Here is a 20229-nt window from a genome sequence, read left to right as displayed (position 1 = left end):
AACTTATCTAGGAGAGACCCTAACGAGAAACTTCCTTCCAGTGAGAACAAGTAATCAGTGGAATGGCTTACTTTCAGAAGTTGTGGGTGCTCGCATCACTAGAGATTTCAAGAAGAGTTTGGATTGCCATTTGCCCTGGATGGTATAGGACAGGGGTAGGCAACCTTGGGTCTTTTATAATTCGTGGACTTTGACTCCCAGAATTCCTGAGCCAGCCTGGCTGGCTCAGGAATTCTGGGAGTTGAAGTCCACGAGTCATAAAAGAGCCAAGGTTGCCTACCCCTGGTATAGGAGAGGGTCTCCTGCTTAAGTAGAGGGTTGGACTAGAAGACCTCTAAGTCCATTCCAACTCTGTCATTCTGTTATCAGTTTCCCCATAAATACGGTAGCAACTCTTGACTAACCTCATTTTTTTATCTCCCAAGTTTCAACTCATTAGTCCTTAAAGGGGAAAGATAGTATAATGGCTACACATATCCAGTAATGCAGATTCTACTTTAAACACAGCCAGGATAAATTTGGCTGTTTTTGCCTATTTAGTATTCCGTACAATTTGGCTAGTAACCACAACTATCCGCATTGATAGATTAACATTGATCTTAACTAATTTATTGCATCGGGCACGATTATTTAATGTTTTTTTAACTTTTGTATCTTGTATTTTTGATATTTATTGCCCTGTACACCGCCCTGAGTCCTTCGGGAGAAGGGCGGTATAAAAATCAAATAAATAAATAAATAAATAAATAAATAAATAAATAAATAAACCCTGAAAAGAGAGCTGAGATGAAACTGGCACGAATCCTTTCAACAGAGTACAGAAGAAAGCAGAAAGTTCAAGAAAATGTTACCCTCCTGAAATTCCTTTGGCAAACCATTGCTGGCAAGATAATTCTAATTTGGTTTTGCATATATCATTTAAAAAAGTATTTATTATACCCTTAATTCCACTTACCCTTGGAGCTCCCAGCTTTGGATAAGATCCAGCCCTGTCTAGTTTTAGCTAAAGCACTCCTGATTTCAATAATTTCTTCAATTTCATCTTATCCTGTTACGAAATAAAACCTCTACTTATTAATTCTATTTATTTTGTCTGTTAGGATTTTATCTTGCCTTTCCATTCAGGGGCCCAAGGTGGCATATGCAGTACTCCCCTGTGTTCCTTTTTCCTCCGTAACAACAACAAAGTGACAGAGAGGAACTGACCAGCCTAAGGTTTCCCAGGGAAACACTCAGTTTTGTACTTCAGCTTGTCCTTAAATAATAACCCTAGAGAAATATTTGAAAACCACTGAAATGGTTGGAATAGGTCAGAGCAAACAGCATCTGAACTGCTGTTTCTCAATGGTGGCAACAACTTTCTTCTATAGCAAACAATTATATAGTTTTTTTTAGTTGGAGAGAAGTTGTTTTTCTTCTCCAGTTTTGGGAATAACTGGAGCAAAGTAAATCATGTCAGTTTGAAGCATTTTCTAACAAGCATAGTTACTGGGTATAAAAGAACCAGATACACTGAGCCAATCTTCTGGCAATGAATTTATTCAATGCACAATAGGAACTACAAGTACTTCAGGCAAAGCAAAAGCTGTTGGTTAAGGTGTGTCAAGTCTTTATTTAGAGTACAGAAATAAATATTGCATATATTATATGTATGTGACTAGTCAGAAAGCAACAGATCAATTAATAAAAGACATTCACGTGCAACAGATTTTGTTTCGTTAAGATACAGACACTCTTAAACTATGTTGCATCTTCTTCTTTCCCAACAGGTTTTTTCTTTCTTTCTTAATACTTGCAAATTTGATCAAGGTCTTCAGAATACAGCCCTGTTGTTTGATTGCTTTTGCCTTTTGCACATCCAAGGAAATGGCTTTGGTGGAATGGTAAGGATCAAACCATGGTTTGTTTAAATGTGGTTATTGAATAAGCCACCTTTGGCTGAACTCACATTGTTATGTACAATTTTAGGGTTTCCTAAACTTCAAAACGAGGTATGGATACTGTGCTAAAATGCTAATATCAGTTTATTAAAATGCTAACAAGAAAGCCTAAAATGTAGTTCAGTCAAAGGTGGTTTATTAAATACCCCACATTTAAACAAACCATGGTTTGATCCTTACCATTCCACCATTGTGGTTTGTTCTAATAATATATCACTCGCCCCCTCCAACAGGCCCTTTTCCCGACATGCTCTTCTTTGAGAAGTTGAAACAACAACAATGGCTCCTCCTCCTTTCTCTCCTTATTTTCCTTTCCTTTCTTTGACCCGCCTTCCTTTCCGCCCCTAGCAACAGGCGGACCCGATTTCTATTGGCTGCCCATTCGTGGGCTCCGCCCTTCCATTGGCTGCCCTGGCAAAGAAGGCGGGGCGGTATTGTACGTGTTGCCCCTCCCTTTCTCTCGGGGCTCAAAGTCGGGAATTGTCGGCCATTTTGTGTGAGAGTTTTGAGGTGGTGGAAATAGAAGGCAGCGGGAGCCGGAGGAGCGGAGCGGGTTCGGCTACAGCTGAAGGTGGGGTGAGAAAGGCTCGGAGCTGCCCTTAGTACCGCGGAGGGGTACGGCAGAAGGGGCTGGGGGCTAGAAGGGGTTGGGGGGGAGGGGGTGTGCCGCCATGTTGTGGTGCCCCATTGAAAAGCCCAAAATGGGTGCCTCCCCCCAGTGTTTCGATGGGGGAGAGAAGAAAAGTGTTCCTCACTGGCACGGCACGGCCCCTTTTTTTCCTATTTGTGGAGATAACAATTCCCCTTCAGTCAGTATGTGTGTGTGTGATTGGGGGGGAGAATTTATGTCTAGGGTCTCTTTTCCTAACTTGGTGCCCTTCAGAAGTTTCGAGCCGCTCGTATATAGGGAGAAGAGCCCTATAGGCCTTTATAGGGAGGAGAGCTGGATTGTGCCTGGTTGGGGGGCTCAAAAGAATCGGGGGCCGAACTTGCGATGACTTTGCTGAATAGTTGATTTGGGGCGGGGTGGGGGTGGGGGGCGACAAGCCTTCCAGGACAGGCTTAGGTGAAAAAAACACCCTCTGAAAACATCTGTGTAGTTTGTCGGGTGCTTTTTGCTTAATTATCCCTCTCCTTCCATTGAAGACTTTCCCGTGTGTACAACAGTCCTCTTCCCTAGTTTAATTGATGCCCCTCCCCATTTGGGGATTAAACATTCCGTCTCTTGAATAGCTTGGCAAGTTGCTTATTTGGCGAGGAAGGAGTGAAATTCACTTTTTCGGGGGATGGCGGGGTGGAGAAAAGGAAGAGCAGGAAGCTGGTAAGGCTTTGTTTGGTTTCCTTCTCTCGAGGATGTGGTTTGGGAAATTCCCTCGCCCCTCCCTCCCTCCCCAGTTGTGCTTGGTGCTTGGAAATTCCGTGTGTGCGTTTGTGTTGTGTGGACGTGTCAGGATGAGAAATGGGATCTGAGGAAAAGAATCTTGATGGCAGACTCCTTCCTTGTTGGCAATGAATGGTTTACTAGTTGGGGTAGATGATTAACAATGCGCCAAAGCTGCCCGGTCTGATGAAACTGAGGTGCAATATTTACATTGGATTGTTTGCAGTGCAGAGTTGTGCAAATCGTTTCAAGGGGGTGGGTTTCTGTGAGTGAGGGCCGTCTTTCTTGCAGTAGTTTCTTGGCTGTTGAGAGGATTTTTTGAGTAGTGGAATGATAAGTGTTAACTAATACAAATTGCCCTCTCCCAGCTTGTAATCTTTTAGATATCTTGTAAAACAATAGACTTCGTTTTGGCTGGTAGGGCTAATGGCAGTTGTGGACCAGCTTATCTGGGCACTGAGCTGAAGAAGGCAGGAATGCCTTTACACTGTTTTAAATACTTAAAATACTTCCTCAAAACTTACCTTTGTTGTAAGGGGGACCCTCAAGAATGTTTTATAAAGATTTTGGCTATTGATATCTTTGCACAGGAATTAGTTGATATACTATGCAAAAATCCTTCTGGATTGTACTATGCCAAACTTGCCATTCAAATAGAAACTTATATAGACAATGGAACACTTTAGTGTTGTGAAAAGATTGCTCTTTGGGTGTTTTAATAGAGATGAATTGGCTAACAGAGAACGAAACAATGCACTGGGCTTTGCTCACTCCATTCCTCCCTCATTCTGGTTGCTGATGGAAGACTGCAATTCTGTACACACTTTGGCTTAGTAATGATAAGAATCCAGATGAAATGCAGTAAGTTTGTTTAAGCAAACATTTTCTGAAGATCTAGACAACAGTGGAAAAGCTTACTCTTGGAGGTTGTGGGTTCTCCCATCTCTGAAAGTTTTAAGAGGCTGGACAGTCACCTTTTATTGGTTTAATTAATTGTTTATATATTGTAGAGGGTTGGATTAGATGATTTTTGTGGTCTTCTGTGTCATAGTTCTGAGTCTTTGAATAGGCATGTGCAGGATTGGCCTTTTTGTACTTGTATTTTTGATATTCCTTGGGTCAAACAGGTAATGCAATATATTATAGAAATATTGGATCAGAGTCTGGAGTCTCCAAATGAACCCTTCAAAATACAGTGGATTTGGAAGCCAAGTGTTTCCAGAGTAATGCCATCTCTGGTTCTGAATGGAATTGCATTTCTTTGTTTGCGAGATGGTTCATGCTCTTGTTTGAGCAACAAGTGGCAGCTCTGACTAGGAGGGGTTTTGTGTAATTACATCTTGTAGACTAGGTCTGGCCACTCCTGGATCAGGAGACTCTGCTTACATTCAGGCCTCAAGTCACCTCCCACTTGGATTATGATAATATAGTCTGCACAGTCCTGCCCTTGGAAAGCAGCTGCCCCATACTCCAACCAATCTAGGCAGCAATGAGAATATCTCAATATTCTTGGGTGACATTGTGTCAGGCCTGATTGCTGATTGGCTTTTGGATATAATTCATGATGCTAGTTGTCACCTTCTAGGCCCTACAGGACTCTGGCCTGCCTTCTGCCTCAGTCATTTTCCTGTCTTCTTCAGGGTCCATCTGCATGACAATGCCATTGGCATTTTTGATCTCTGCTCCCATACTTTGGAATTCTGCTCCTCCTTTCTGGGTTTTAGGAGGTGGTTACAACTGGCTATTCCATCAATTATAATAAATAAATAAATAATAAATAAATAATAAATAAATAAATTATATCCTGTTATTGACAATGTAAATTTGGTGTGCATGTTTTGGGAAATTTATTTTTTTATAATTTCAGTACTGTGTCTATTTGTAGGTTTAATTTCAATACTGTAAATATTTGCACATTTATTATTTTTGAGGGATTTTTTCTTGGTTTGGTTAGTTTTCCATTTGCTGTCCAAACCAGACTTTGAAGTATGGACATCATACAATAAATAAAACTAAAATTCACTATTTGATACAGGTAATAATGGTGAATTTGTATTTGACATATCTAGACAGTTTCTAGATACATATTAAAGCCTTGGTTATGTTATTCTGCTTTTAGAAGTATTCTGGGTGCCATTTCCCCCAGACATATAAATATGTTGTATTTATATCATTTTCACACAGATTTGTTTTATTTTAGTGCTTTATCAATTTAATAATCTGGACTGATTTAGTCTATAAAAATAAATCACTTTTGATATCTTTTAAAATAGAGAGTGGTACACAAATATAATACAGATTTTTGTATCCAGATGGCTATATTTTGCCTCTGCCAACTTATTGTAAAATAAAATAACAGATTTTTTTAAAAAAATAAAACATTGTTTGGAACTGGGAACTTTCTTTGACTTTCTATTTCAAATTTCATTTTAGAGCTGGGACTTCTACCCTTGAAGCCCACGTGCCGAGAATCTGATGTTGGGCTTGGCTTCGTGGCTGAAAACGGCAAATCAGCCCATGCGAACTACCATTCCTAGCCAAAAGAGATTCAACAAAAGTCAGCATCTTTTCTTTCAAGTCTGGCAGCAAGAAAGAGGACAGGAGGTGGACATTGTGGAATTGGAAAACAGAACTGAAAGGTAAATGGGAACCACATAAATTGTTTCTCTGGGAAAGACTGGGGTTCCCTTTATATATATTGTTGTTTCTTTGGAAGACTTATTCCTTGTGTAGAAAGTAATGAAGCTAAGGAATCTGCCTTTTCCCTGGCAGCCCCCATCCTGTGGAACACTCATGCCCTTGGAGGTTTGGCAGACCTCTACTCTTCTAGCCTGAAAAGCACTTAGACCTGGTTTTCTCCTGAGAGTTGAGAATAGGGTGAGGTGGATAAGAGGATTTATTGAGTATGTTAAGAAACTTCACTTTGGTGCCAGGTTTTTATTCTTTGTGGTTTTAATAGACATGTATTCTGCCCTTTATTGAGGTGGTTTTAATTATTGAGTAGGAGTTACCCAGACTTGAATAGAAGATGGGTGGATATGTAAATGTTTAAATCATAACTTTTGGACCGGTTTATTTATTTTGTTCCTTAAAATTCAGTAAATAGTTAAATCTTTGTCTTTTATCAGCCATTAAAATATCTAATTGGCTGTTTGGTTTTATACTGCATGGAAAATTGCCATGCAGTATAAATTTGATGACACTTGAGTTCTAGTCCCACCTTAGGCACAAAAGCCTGGGTGAAGTTCAACTCATCTTACAGGGCTGTTGTAGTGGGGAAAATGGGAGGAAAGAACATTATGTATGCCCACTGCTTTGAGTTACTTGTAAAGTAATAAAGGCGAGATTAAAAAAACCCTAACCAATATTTAAAACAGAGCTGGTTTATTATACAGTGAGGATGCACCTTTACTGAAATAGGAAGAGGTTGATGGTGTTAAAAAAATCAAACCTGATGGAATGTTGCCTTAAGATTTTTGTTTCAGAAAAGCTATTTTAAGTCGCTTATTGTCCTGTGTTTTCTAATTTGTTATGCTTTATTTAACAAACCATGGTTGGAAAAACAACACAATTTACTGTGGTATGTGAAACAAGTCAATGTACTATGGAATTGAATTTCATAGCAATTCTAAACTTTCAGAGGTATTTGTGTTGCATATAAATTGTGCTATTATCTGAAATATTGATGAAATCATTTTACAGCAAATTTTTGCTTATAAATTAGTTAGATCAATATGGTAATTCAAGACCCAGTCTACATGCCAAATTTTGGAACCAGGATAATTTGAAGATTTAGTAAAGCTATTTGATTCTAGCCTTTGCAATCTGAATATATTCTGGCATTGCCATTGAAGGGTGTTTTTTTTACAAAAGAATATCATGGTTACATCATATGCCATATTTTCTTAGGTTTCCCCTGACATGTTTTGTCTTTTCTTGTATCTTCCCAATCCCTGGATAGGTGACATTTAACTTGAAGATGGGAGGTGGAGAAAGATTCAGTGTTCCATCTGTCCAGTCCAGAAATGCTACCAAGAGCCATCAACAACTGAATAATAGAAAAAAGAGTAAAGATCAGAATTCCCACATGAAGAAAATTCACAAGAAAGAGAGAGGACATGGCTGCAACTCATCATCTGTAGCATGGCAGGCCATGCACAATGAAGGAAAAACCACACTGCATTTCCAAACCAACCAGACTTGGAATCCAGCTTTATCCCATTCACTTTTCATGCCTCAAACTAACCAAAACTATGCTGGAGCAAAATTCAGTGAGCCACCATCCCCAAGCGTTCTTCCTAAACCACCAAGCCACTGGGTAACTGTTTCATTTAACCCCGCTGATAAAGAAATCATGACTTTTCAACTTAAGACCTTACTGAAAGTACAGGCTTAAGTTCCGTAGAAAATGACACTTCGTAGTTTCAGTATGAGTCCATGTTGGAGACCAGAATTCAAAAAAAGCACAGCATGCAGAACTAAGTCACCACGTTGGAAAGTAGTTGAATTGTGTACGATGGTGAACGGTAGCACTCCTTGGAAATACTCTTAATTAAATACTTCACTTTTGGGTGTTACTCTGTATCCATTTTTATGTGCTGCAGATGCATTGTTAAAATAATTTGATAGCCTAGACCAAATCTCAGTCATTGTTCTCTATACAAATTGTATTAGATAATTTTAGTTTTCTTTCTCAGAAAGTGTGTTTGACAGTATGTCTTTCGGGATGCAGTAATACAAGCCAAACAAATTTCTAATCACAATGGCAAGGTAATTGCAAAATATGATTATTCCCTATACTGTGAAATTCTGTAAGTATTCAAAATCAGATGTTTTTGAGCCCCAGATTGTTGTAATTTTTTAAATTTCGTCAAGTAACTCATTTTTCTATCATTGAACTGATGGGTTGGGCAAGCAAATATCCAAAGCCTTGGGACTTGAAATCCAAAATTTGGATTTAAAATGCCATTCTATATAAATGCTCATTTAATTGCATGCCAATTATTTTCATTATTGATCTAGTTCTTGTACAATCCTTATAATGCATTGAAAATTGATACCCCCAAAATGTGCCAACTTGAATGTTCGTAATGACTGGTACTGCCAAAAGCTTCTAGTGTTTTTTTTTCTTCAGTGAATTTTGCTAAGCTGTTTTTGATATGCATTCTGTATGTTGTGCATCATTTCCTGAAACTGAATTGCTAAGGCCAGTGTGTAATAGGGCAATCTATTATGTAAACTTGTTTAAAGAATTTGACAATTGTAAAAACATCTTTTATGGAGGGAAGATCCATGTAAATAAATGTAAAACTTGTAGCATATGTAAATTTATTGTAGGCTTTCCTGCCAAAAAGAACTATTTTTAGTACAAAACTGCTGAATGTAAACAAGTCCATGTTAAATACATGGCATGATTTTTATAAAAGAAATGTTAAAAAAAACTTTAAAAGCACATATCGATGCCATTGCACTTGAGTATCAGTGAAAGAATGTGCTCAGGCTGCGTCTGTTTAGATGATAATTTGGATTTAACTTGGTAGAAAGTACCATTTTAAAAGGTTAAATGTTTTTTTGAAGGGCGCAGTCCAGTTTGTTTAATGAAGAGAAATCTTGATAATTCAGTAAATGATTATGCACTTTTTAGATTTCAGTCCTAATATACTTTGTTGAAAATTGCTTTATTCAAGTGTGTTTGGGACTGGGCTGTAAGGTTGCATTTTCAGTGAAACCTCAACTCCTGCATACTATAACTGTTGCATACAGTTGTAATGTACCCTCTGATGGTTGCTTTCATTTTGGATATATAAAGTACTTTTCACAGGAAAACAAAGTATTAGAAGTTCCATTATCTTAAAATGCCAAAACCCCATCTTGTATTTGTCAAAATATATAATAAAGCGTTTTTACAAGTGTTTGTTTTTAAACTATGTATTATATTGTATTGTAGCACTTTTCCTAGCTGTTTTATATGCTGTCATTTGTTAAAAAAAGTATTTCATTATATACCATTAGAATTATTATTTGTCTTGTGTCTGAACTTTTCTAGGAAGCAGCAACTTTAGAATTTGGTAGAATTTCAGATGTATTAGGCACTATGTATCTTGGTAAAAATAGATTGTGTAAATAATTATGTAAACATTATACATAACAAAATGTGTAATGTTGCTAAATTTCCAACAATAGTAATGAAACAGTTGCCGTGAAAGAGGTTTTATTTTTTTTAAAAAAAGGGGTATTTGGCTGTACATTGTTGCACATTTTAGCTACATATATATTCAAAATGTTTTAGCAACCATCAAAACATTTAAAATATTCCCAAATAAAACATATTGGACAACTTGCTCAAAATATTACCTTATGCTCCAAATGTACCCGACATTTGAAAATCGTTGTATCCCAGATGTAATTTTGATACTCTAAATTCTATGCTTGTTAGATATCAATTTGAAACAAATTTTAAATAAAAATCCTTAACCTTTTCTCCCCAGCAGTGTGTTGATTGCTACTTTATTTATAGTATTTGTTTATTTTCAAACTAAAAAAGCAGATATAGTATTAAGGAATATCTTGTCCATAGATCTAAAGATATGAGGTTGAAGAGAAAAGCAACCATGTGCACGAATTCCATTTTAATAGGGACAGCTGCAGATAATTGGCAAGTAACCCAATGGTTTTGTTTCTTTCAATAGGAATCTTTAGATGGAAGAATTTTTATTTGTAAAGCAGAGGCTTTAACTTTGAGCTGTGAATCATGAGATATTAAAAATAAGAAGTACAGGTGTGCTAAATTATTTGCAGTTGGGCATAAGAGCAAATTCAATTTGTTCTTCATACCGGTATATTACTGGATATGTTGAACCAAATAAGCTTAAGAGAAACTTTGTGCTGCTTAATGGTACCTGTATTTTAATTTGATTGGATGTGCCAATTTTAATTCTGCTTTAAACTAATTACAGTATGCATAAGAATGACGCATACCAAAAAAGCTTTTTTTAAAGTTAGAAAAATAGGCACTAATTGGCTATACTGTCCTACCTAAATTGAACAAGATGGTTTAAAAAATATTAACATTCATGAACAATTTTAGTTTTGCAGCTCAGGTATCTTATACAAACACCAGGCATAACAATATGTTTAGTTCAACATTCAAAGCTCTATGAACTTGTTCTGGGTGTCAAAAATTTCAACAGTTCCCTGTTTGAGGGAAACTTCCATTGGCCTATTATTTCACTTATGGATGAAATTTAACCTTTTTGTGAAAAAGCCAATTTTAGTAAAAGAAACAGTGCACAATTTGTTCAAGTGCCCACCTTTTTATTGTATTCTGGGTCGGAGGTTTTATTTGTTTCTTAAGTTCATCATTCAGAATCACAACTGGCAAGATGAGCAGTTACAGAAATAAAATGTTTGTATCAATGCTTCAAATCTGAGGCAGAATTTGTTCTGGCACAACATAAAACATTTTAAACTTGTCTTTCTCATTGGCTAATGAAACTGAAATAATTACTGCTCCCATATTGAACAAACAGCATTGGTTTTTTCCTTTAAGTATGAACACATCCATCCTCAAACAATACTAGTTAAAACTACAGTAGAGAATTTATGTGTTTCTACTTTTTTATTACTTTGTATGCTAGATTTACAGCAAGCAAAAATATAAACGGGTCCTCCTAATCAAAACAGTGATGTCTTAAAGTAGTACCTGGTATTTAAAAAAACATATAAAAATACCTTTTTTGGAAGCCTCTATATAAGAAAGGAAATATAAAGTTTATTTCCACAAGTTTCTTCTGGCCAGAGCTGCACAGTAACACTACAATTTTGCACTTTGTTTTAAACTACATTAGGGAGAACTCTTAAAAAAAGCAATAAATGATTGCATAGCAGGACATTAACTTTTAGTACTAAACAAAAATTAGGCTATCAAATATACAAAGATTCTAGAATCACTCCTGCTTACTGAACAGCCAACATTTTAAAAGGCATCTTTACTCCCGAGCAGTTTATATGATGAATAGGTAGAACTTAAATTTGAAATTAGTTCTCTATAGAACCAAAGAGCTCCACTGATATTAAATTTTCCTGCTAAACAGAAGTAAAGGGCCTTTAAAGTTCGATGCTGACTTTCATTCTTCCAACAGAAAAGCTATGTTCTTAGTACAATATTATGGTCTTCCAGAGAATACTTTTATACCATGGCAACTTTCCATAGTCTAATTACCAAGAGCAAAAACAACACATACCAAATGACCCTCCTAATCTGAAGAGAAAGTTAGATTAATGTATAAACTCAAAATTGTCACTTCTATTTAGAAATACTGCTAATGAAACCCTGGGGCACTAAACAGGTAAGCCAACTACTTATAAAAACATTTGTGTTGAGGTTTAGTTTATACATGGTACAATGAGATGTTTATTTTAATTTAATGCAGCAAAAAGCTTTACAGAATTTGCTCACTAAACCTCAAAGCCCACCACATTGCATACAAATATTTACCTAACGATTTAACTGAGTATTTTATTTTTGGAGGTTAACATATTAGAAAAAAGCACCTGGATTTTGCCAAATCCACAGTAAATCATTGTAATTTCTGCCTTTTCTAACTTATTCTCAGGACCATCGCTTCAGAGGTTATCAGTATTTCAATGTCTTTCAGATGCCCAAGGAACCAACCATTTTGGCACAAGTGTCCACAACAAGCCAGCCTTTACAACCCTTTTTGAGTGTTGACATTTTTTAGCTCATAGCAGTCACTACAGCAAAACAACTGCTCAATCTGCTGGTTATACAGCAGAAATTAAGCAACAGTGTAAACCGTGATGATCAAGGTAACATTGATATTTGAAGCATAAGACCATACTTTTTTTTCCTTTACAAAAATATACATAGAAATGCAAGAATCTTAGTAGCTGCCCAAGACATTTAACAAAGTGGACTCTGTTGTGTAAGATTATCTGCATTGTATTTTTAATAGTAATAATTGCCTGCTCCAGGGATAACTAACAAAATTATTTTAAAGCAATGTTGCAACATCATAACTCAATTGTTTATCTAGATGATACATGCCTAAAAACAAAATACACTGTTTAGTGGCCACTGGATTTGGGACTAGCCCATGATCTGGATCTGGATTTTGATCTAGATCTAGACTGCGATCTTGACTGAGATTTGGATCTAGCTGATTCTTTTTTCTTTGATTCTTTTTCATATCTTGAGCTGGACTTATAATGTGCCTTAGAATCCATTTTAGAGTTGTCTCTAGATTTAGTGCAAGATGTAGACCTAGACCGTGATTTAGCCTTCATTTCTTTTTTGGCTGGTGACTTAGATCGTGATCTTGAATTGGACTTTGACCTTGAAAAAGATGTGTTACGGTGTTTGAACCTATCAGAAAGAGGAAGATAATACATTTCAATATGGTCAATCTCATTAGGTGTTGTATTATCTCACATTAAAATGGCTTATTGTTGCAGGCACAGGCTTTTCTGATTTTGAATGTGTTATATAAAAGAATGTTTACCTATCATTATCTGAACGACTTCTGCTACGGCGATGTCTTCCAGCAGGTCTACTGCTAAAAAGGTACATGAGAAAAAGTAAACAGTGGCATATACCTTTAGAATTACTCACACACCCCCAAACTAAAGATTCTTCAGTTGTAATATTTCTTTTTTCTTCAAGGATGCACTATTTCTGATCGTTCATGCAAGGTATAACAACTTCCATGCATGTTACTGCTAAGGTGACTTGGAATCTAGGTGTCAGACAGTCAATGAGTTTCCTCTTCATTACAGGCCAGCATAGGTCAAGGTAGTACAACACTTACTTTCTAGGACTATAAGATCTGCGATAGTTGTAATCAAATGAACGGCTTCTTGACCTCCTTTCATAACTGCGACTTCTTGAACGCCGGTATCTGTCATAATCATCGTAACGAGATGAGCTGTACACATTTCTTCCTTCCTTAGCTTTCATTTGGTTTGGTGCTGTTGGGAAAAAATAGTTTTTAATTAAATGTTAATATCTAATGCAACAACGTCTATAAAGGTTGGATACTAAGTCCAACTAGAATCGGCTTTAAACACATTTAAATGTGTATGATCTCTCAATTTAGGAAAAGCTCAGTAGTTTTTAACAGAGAAATCAACTGAGGGCAGAAGTGCTCAAGTGTAACTTATTCTGATCTTCTGTTCTTTTGAAATTTCTTTAAAAAACTGCAAGTCTATTTATTCTCTTTGCATCTATCTCCCTTATCATCTTTGTCACAAAGCATTTTCAAATCTGTCCTCTTGTATCCATACTACTTTTCTCTCCCAATAAACTCTCATTACCTGCTCTTTGTGTTCCATTATTCATTGGTTTACTTTTGTTTTATATTTTTTTCTTAAATCTTTAACTCTGCATTTCCCTAATAAAAACCATTCTCAGTATGATGAGGTATGACAGTCCACATTTAATGACTGCCCTGTTTAGCAGCTGAACAAGGTTACAATGGCCCTGAAAAAGTAACTTTACAACTAATCCTCACATTTATAAATGTTGCAACATCCCGACAGTCATGTGATAGCTTGTTTAACAATCCATGGAGATTTGCTTAGTGACTGGAAAAGAAGTGAAGCTGTAAGTCCATTGCGGTTACGCAATATCTTGCTTAATGATCATGTTGCTTAGCAACAGTTACCAATCCCAATTATGGCCATTAAAAGATGATTACTTGTATTTTAGTAATCTTAATATTGTTTCTTCAATGGCCAGATGTTCACAAAATGTCTGCAGCAGGATATTAGTGTATTTTTCTCATATTGATTTAAAACAGATATTTAGAGGAATAGTATCTATGAAATTTCTTACAAGCAGCAAGCACTGAGTTTTAACTATGAGTTTCTCAAATCTTCTTGTATAGGTGATTAAACTGATGGCCATCATAGATTTGTCTTGCAAATTCTTATCTATGTGAATTATGATACAATTCAATCTTGCTGGATGAATCTGAATTTCGGACTGAGAATCTGTTCTGAATTTATCAATGTATTAATTCTGTTCCTTGTGCAAAAGTTTTCTGGGGAACTTCTCCTTTCTCCCTTGGATAAACGTTTTAACAATCATTCTTATATTCTTAAGTGCAGCAGGCCTCTGTAACCTGGTATTGATCACACAGCTGAAAAATTGGGAATGAAGCACCTAAATGTGAGTTATGTAGGTGAGGAAGAATGTTTCTTCATTTTGTTAAAAAGTAGTTGCCAATAGAAAACAGGCAAATTCCAGTTAATTTTTTTAAAAATAATATCTCTACTAATTGCTACTACTTTTTGCTAGGAAGATTTTTATGATTTCCTTGTCTAGCCAAAACCCTGGGGTTTCCTTGTGGTCTCCAATACAATAACCAAATTAGACATTGTTTTACTTTTTGAGACTAGTGAAGGTTGATTAAGTGCTGCCTCTATGTCTTGTATTCTGGATTCAGACAGCTCGTGATCAAAAAGATGTTTATTGTGGGGAAATTTGTTGTACATAACTGCTTCATATCTCAAACCAACTTCCATGGTAGTTGAGTGATATGTCTACAAATACACTAAATGGATATAAAATGACTAACAATGTCAGGGGAGGAGACTTTTTCTACTCTTATCTAACTGGTAGGCTTTATATGATTTTTAAAAAATATTGATTTGGAAAAGTCCATGTAGTCTAGTTGACTGCTTATGATAAGCATTTCCATTAATTGTGCCCACCTAACCCCTCATTTTTAATACTCTTCTAAAATTACAGATATCATACATTCTAATCAGAATATTGCACTATAATTTTTATCACATCCTTATAACAGTAAATAGCAAATATGACATTTGAATAATTTGTGTATGTATGTATTGTGGCTGTGACAGAATAATTCATACAGCTCTATGTGCTATGATTCAGTATTAATTTTCTGACAAACTTTACTTAAATATAAATGCAGTACATACTTTTCCTATCTCCTTGAGCAAACTGGATTTCTATCTGACGGCCACAAATCCATTTCCGGTCCAAATTATGAAGGGCATCTTCAGCATCCCGGACATCTTCAAATGTGCTAGATGTTAAGGTACTTGGAGATTTGAAGTATTTGCAACTATATAGTTAGTAAATTTTTGTTTTCCCATAATGCCATTATAGCCTTGCAACTAACGTGTCCTCATTTTTGCATAACGAAGATTAGCTGATATCAGTAATGTCAATTTGCATTTGCCCCAAATTAAATTTTTTAAAAATGGATTTTTAATTAATGTCATGTTTCATCTACCAATGTTTAAAAAATATCTCACCCCAAAGTATTATTTTTCTTAAGAGAGCTTTAATATAGTAACAGTGTAGCATTTTCCAGATGAAGCTAATACAGGCAATCCTAGGTCTAAGTACCTGTTCTGTTTCCTAAATGTCTTTAATCCAAAATTGTTTTCAGGTTGGGACAGACTATTGTACCTTTGCTTCTGCCTATTAGGAATGGACATCAAGAACAACAAAGTTGCTTACAAAGGGTTTTTTTGGGTAAAGTTTAAAATTATGACTTCAAAACTGAGTTATGGCGAAGACAGATTTCCAGCAAGAAGAACCCAATTTAAGGAGAATCCTATGGAATTCAATCTCTCATTGTCCTGAAGGCTAAATGATCGAACTCAAAATGGCAGGCAGTATTGTCTTTCTACTAAAGTTGCACAGTGCATTTATGAACTGCTAAAAAAGATATACGGTATATTGTATTAAAAATACACACACTCCTTTGTGATGGTCAAGAAATCTTTTTGTAGGTTCAGAGATTTGTCAGCTCAAAGGAGAACACCGTCTGCCATTTTGAATGAGATCACATTGCCAGTCAGCCAATCTGCCGTTTTAAATACTGTAAAAAGTGATTCTGCAATACCTCTGCCATTTTTTTAAACAATCCTGTTCCTCTCTAGAGGTTGTCTTTAAGTTGGATGATCTTAGCCCAGGGACTGCCTGTATTAAAATTAATGGTTTTTGTTTTCAATGATTGATTTAAAAGATAAATCACTGTAAAATTATATAAGATTTTATGACAAAAACATGCTGGAAAATTAAGCTCAAGTTACATACTGCCCCTATATGAGCTTACTTGATTAACTGTCCCTTTGTGTCAAATTACAAATATCCTATGCAGCAAATTTCATCTTATTGCAGATATCCTCATTTCAATTCAGTAATGATTAGTTGAAATTGTACTTTTCTATAAAATGCAGACATCATGGTTATTTAGCAAATTATTACAGGGCCATAGCTAAACTAAATTAAAACAAAAAGTATTGGTTAACCACTTACACAACCAGCAAGCTCTTATTCTGTAGGATACATCAGGTAAGGCTCCTTTTATCTTGGCCACCAGTCAACTTCATCTTGACCTTTAACTCTTTAAGTGCTTTTCAGAAGGACTTGAGGTGCTTGGTCAAAAGTGACAGATGGCTTTATCTTTACACTTTGAAAAACAACCTTTTCCCCCATTTGTAGATAAAGCGAAGCTTTTTCTCCCATTATGGCTTGTCCTTCTTCCAGCTTTTCTTTATATTTTCTTTTCCCAAACTTTCCCTTCTCTTCAAGCCTGATCCTTAAGAGGTCTTTGGCTTGTCTACTTGCCTTAATTCTTGAATTCTACTCTAAAGGTTCTTTCATGCTTTCTCTTTGGGGTCGCCATTACTGTACAGCTTTACACTCTGAGGCAACAACAGAGGACAGTAAATTAGGGGACAATAATCAGAGCAAGAATTTTCACCTCATTTTATACAAGTCTGTTCTTGATCAAATAAACAATAAAATATCAATCACATTTTGCTAAGCATTAAGAATAAATTTACTAGAAATGCCCAATATGCTGAACTGAAATGATAAACTTTGGAGGCAGCAGCAAATGCCATTTCCAAACCAAAAGCACAAGTCTAAATATGAAGCCTGTGCTACAATAATGCAATATATTGTTTACTATAGTTAAAGTTTTCTAAGTATGAAAATACATTAATGCATTAATCTTCCAGAGACTGGAACACACACAACATATTACAAATAACACAATAAAACAGCCTTGTCATTTAGGTTTGTTACCTCATACACAAACGTGAATTTCAAACTTCAACACCCCTCTCACCAATCAGTCATCTGAAGAAAGGATATTGAACATAAGCAAATCCTCTTGGACGGCGGGTGTAGAAATCCAAGGGTACATATACATCAACTATTGGACCATATCGACCGAATTCCCGACGTAAGTCTTCAGACCTGCAATAAGACTTAATGTTTGTTTGTGTTCACAAATTAGAAAGTGGGGTAGAAATTAAAATACCTCTATGTGTATAAATACTTATCAACCTATATGGAATTGGGGGGTACAATCCTATGACTTTAGTAGTACATCCCACTTATTTGTTACAAAGTATGAACTCAGCTCTAAACTTTCCCTTGCCAGCTTGAAGTAAGAACCCAAATTTTAATAGAATATAATGTAGCAATACCTAACACAATATATCATTCATGCTAAATATTATTAAGAATGTAACCTTTGGAGAGAATAAATTCAAACTTGTAAATGGCTACCAACCAGAGATATACAAAACTTCTTGCACCAGAACATCTGATTTCAGGTGGTTTGTTATTAAATTGAAACCTGCATGACTGGTCTGGAAATATTTGACTGGACTTCCAAACCCCATTTTATGCATGGGGCATATTTGTTTTGTGCATGCTCCTACAAACCATAATAAAGACTGTATGATTTCATGCACCAACTCTTAATAACCAGAAATTTGACCATTTACTAGATGCAATTTAATTTAATTTAATTTAATAATTTAATTTGTATACCGCCCTTCTCCCGAAGGACTCAGGGCGGTGAACAGGGCAATACATAATAAAAAACAGGATACAAAAATTAAAAAGTGATTAAACAACTATGCCCATAGTAATTGATACATATTAAAAGTTAAAACTAATTATAAAAAAAAACATCTCTGGGGAGAAAAATAGATTTGCAATAGATTTCAAGTAAGTTCCCTAGTCTTAGGAAGGGGTTAGGAGAGAAGAATCTGGGAAAAATGTAACTTAATATAAATTTCCAATTGTAATCCAAGCTTAAAGTAAAAAACAATGTAGGTGTGGAATGTGCTAAAACTGGAATTATATGTAATATCGAGGAGCTATTTTAATGAGGCTAAATTCGAATAAAGGTAGTAGTGGATATAGCAAACCTGCAGCAGTGTCTTGCAGAAATGAAAAAAAATTAGCAAAAACTGTATACGAAACAAAGGGAAGCTGGCAGAACTGCAGGTAGGGGGAAAGAAAAAAAAAGGGGGGCTGAAAAAATTTAAATGCTTTCCCCACCCCATGATCTCTCAAACACAGAACGCTTTCCTCCTTTTACTAACGGAGTCGATATTCCCGATTTCACGCGCTCCTCTTTGCGAGTCTCCTTTGGCGCCAAAAACGAGAAGTCAGCACACCGATGAACCGAGCGCCAGCCAAGCGGCTTCTTTCCCGCGTCTCGCTTCGCAGCCCCTTGAGGGCTCCTGGGGGGCAGACGAGCCGCTCGCCCACCGGCCACGCGTTTTCCACCATCTTCTGCCAACCGGGCAGAAGAAACAACGGAGATTCCGAAGAACGGGCCGAGGGCCAGGAAAACGATCGAGGCGGCCTCCAGCAGGCCCGGCCGCAAGCAAAGGGGCGCCTGGAGACCCCCACCACTCCCCGCGGCAAGACCGGGAGGCGGGAAATAGCGAGGCAACCAAGCCCTCGGTCGAGCCTCAGGCCTACCGCGCCCTTCCTTCCCCGCCTCCCTTGCTTTCACACGCACCTGGTATCGTCGGCCACGTTTCGCACAAAGAGCGAGGTGTTCGGCGGCCGCAGGTAGCGAGACATGATCCTTCCCGGGGGTGGGGAAGGGAAGCGGCCCGCCGGCTAGACGCGAAGGGCGAAGCCAAGAGAGTTGAAAGGGGCCCGGCGCTGAGGAGAAAAGAGACACACAACAGAGAACAACTCGGGGCAACCGCCTTGTGGCGAAGTCTCGCGAGAGCCGGGTTGCGCGCGCGCGCGCGCACCAACGGCGGGCGGGATGACGTCTCGCGCGCTCTCCGCCGCCGTCGAGCCGAGATGGCAAGGCGCCTGCGCCCTTTAGCCCGTATCCGTTGGGACGGAGGCAGGTCTCGCGTGAGTTGACGAGCACTTGGCGGCCGGGCGCGCCTGCGCGGTCGATTCGGACCGTTGGGTTGCCGCCTTTGGTCCGTGGACGGGGTTCGAGGCCTGGTTGGTTCGCGTGTTTGGAGTGAGATGGGGCGGGGGGGGGGTAGGAAATGCAGAAAGAAAGAAGGGAATGTAAAAACGTGTCTTTGGGAAACGTTCTTGGTCGTTCGGTTTGTTAGGCTGCGTTTTGTAAAAAAAAAATATTCGCTTTAAGTCAGGGGTCTTCAAACTTGGCCCTTTTATGACTTGTGGACTTCAACTCCCAGAATTCCTCAGCCAGCTTTGCTGGCTGAGGAATTCTGGGAGTTGAAGTCCACAAGTCATAAAAGGGCCAAGTTTGAAGACCCCTGCTTTAAGACATGGTGATGTTGCCTGGGATTTAAGGCTAATAAGGTGATATTAGCACTTTTAACATGGTACAGAAGTGCAGGCCCCTCTTTAAAACTTCAGGAAAACACGTGTTTTGCTCCAGAGGATGCAGCTCCACATTGCAGCTCCAGAGGATGCTGGAGGAAATGGATAATGTGGATCCCTTTCAGTTGGGATTCTGGTTTGGATATAGTAGGGGTAAGCAACCTTGGCTCTTTTATGACTCGTGGACTTCAACTCCCAGAATTCCTGAGCCAGCCATGCTGGCTCAGGAATTCTGGGAGTTGAAGTCCACGAGTCATAAAAGAGCCAAGGTTGCC

The 20229-nt window shown here is 37.5% G+C and overlaps 2 protein-coding genes across 6 annotated transcripts; one reads left to right on the top strand and one right to left on the bottom strand.

Moving 5' to 3' along the window:
- Positions 1 to 2257: 2257 nt before the first annotated feature.
- PNRC2 (proline rich nuclear receptor coactivator 2) lies at positions 2258 to 9808 on the top strand. Its single transcript, XM_081334651.1, has 3 exons — positions 2258 to 2511; positions 5755 to 5960; positions 7283 to 9808. Exon 3 carries the CDS (start codon positions 7301 to 7303, stop codon positions 7715 to 7717), a length of 417 nt encoding a protein of 138 aa, XP_081190777.1. The 5' UTR covers positions 2258 to 2511; positions 5755 to 5960; positions 7283 to 7300; the 3' UTR covers positions 7718 to 9808.
- SRSF10 (serine and arginine rich splicing factor 10) lies at positions 6905 to 19431 on the bottom strand. Of its 5 annotated transcripts, none has more exons than XM_081334646.1 (7): positions 19155 to 19431; positions 17483 to 17587; positions 15289 to 15392; positions 13149 to 13308; positions 12843 to 12893; positions 12389 to 12706; positions 6905 to 7369 (listed from the first exon to the last, which is right to left on the bottom strand). In XM_081334646.1, exons 1-6 carry the CDS (start codon positions 19217 to 19219, stop codon positions 12409 to 12411), a joined length of 783 nt encoding a protein of 260 aa, XP_081190772.1. In that variant the 5' UTR covers positions 19220 to 19431; the 3' UTR covers positions 6905 to 7369; positions 12389 to 12408. The 5 variants fall into 5 exon arrangements, with proteins under 5 accessions (XP_081190772.1, XP_081190771.1, XP_081190774.1 ...); XM_081334645.1 differs by having other exon boundaries at positions 12843 to 12896; positions 19155 to 19425; XM_081334648.1 differs by lacking the exon at positions 12389 to 12706.
- Between the last annotated feature and the right edge of the window lie 798 nt (positions 19432 to 20229).

The sequence above is a fragment of the Vipera berus genome (genome assembly GCF_964194415.1).
Source record: "Vipera berus genome assembly, chromosome: 9".
Taxonomy (NCBI): domain Eukaryota; kingdom Metazoa; phylum Chordata; class Lepidosauria; order Squamata; family Viperidae; genus Vipera; species Vipera berus.
Note: the sequence above shows the minus strand (reverse complement) of the source record. Positions and strands in the feature narration are given on the sequence as shown.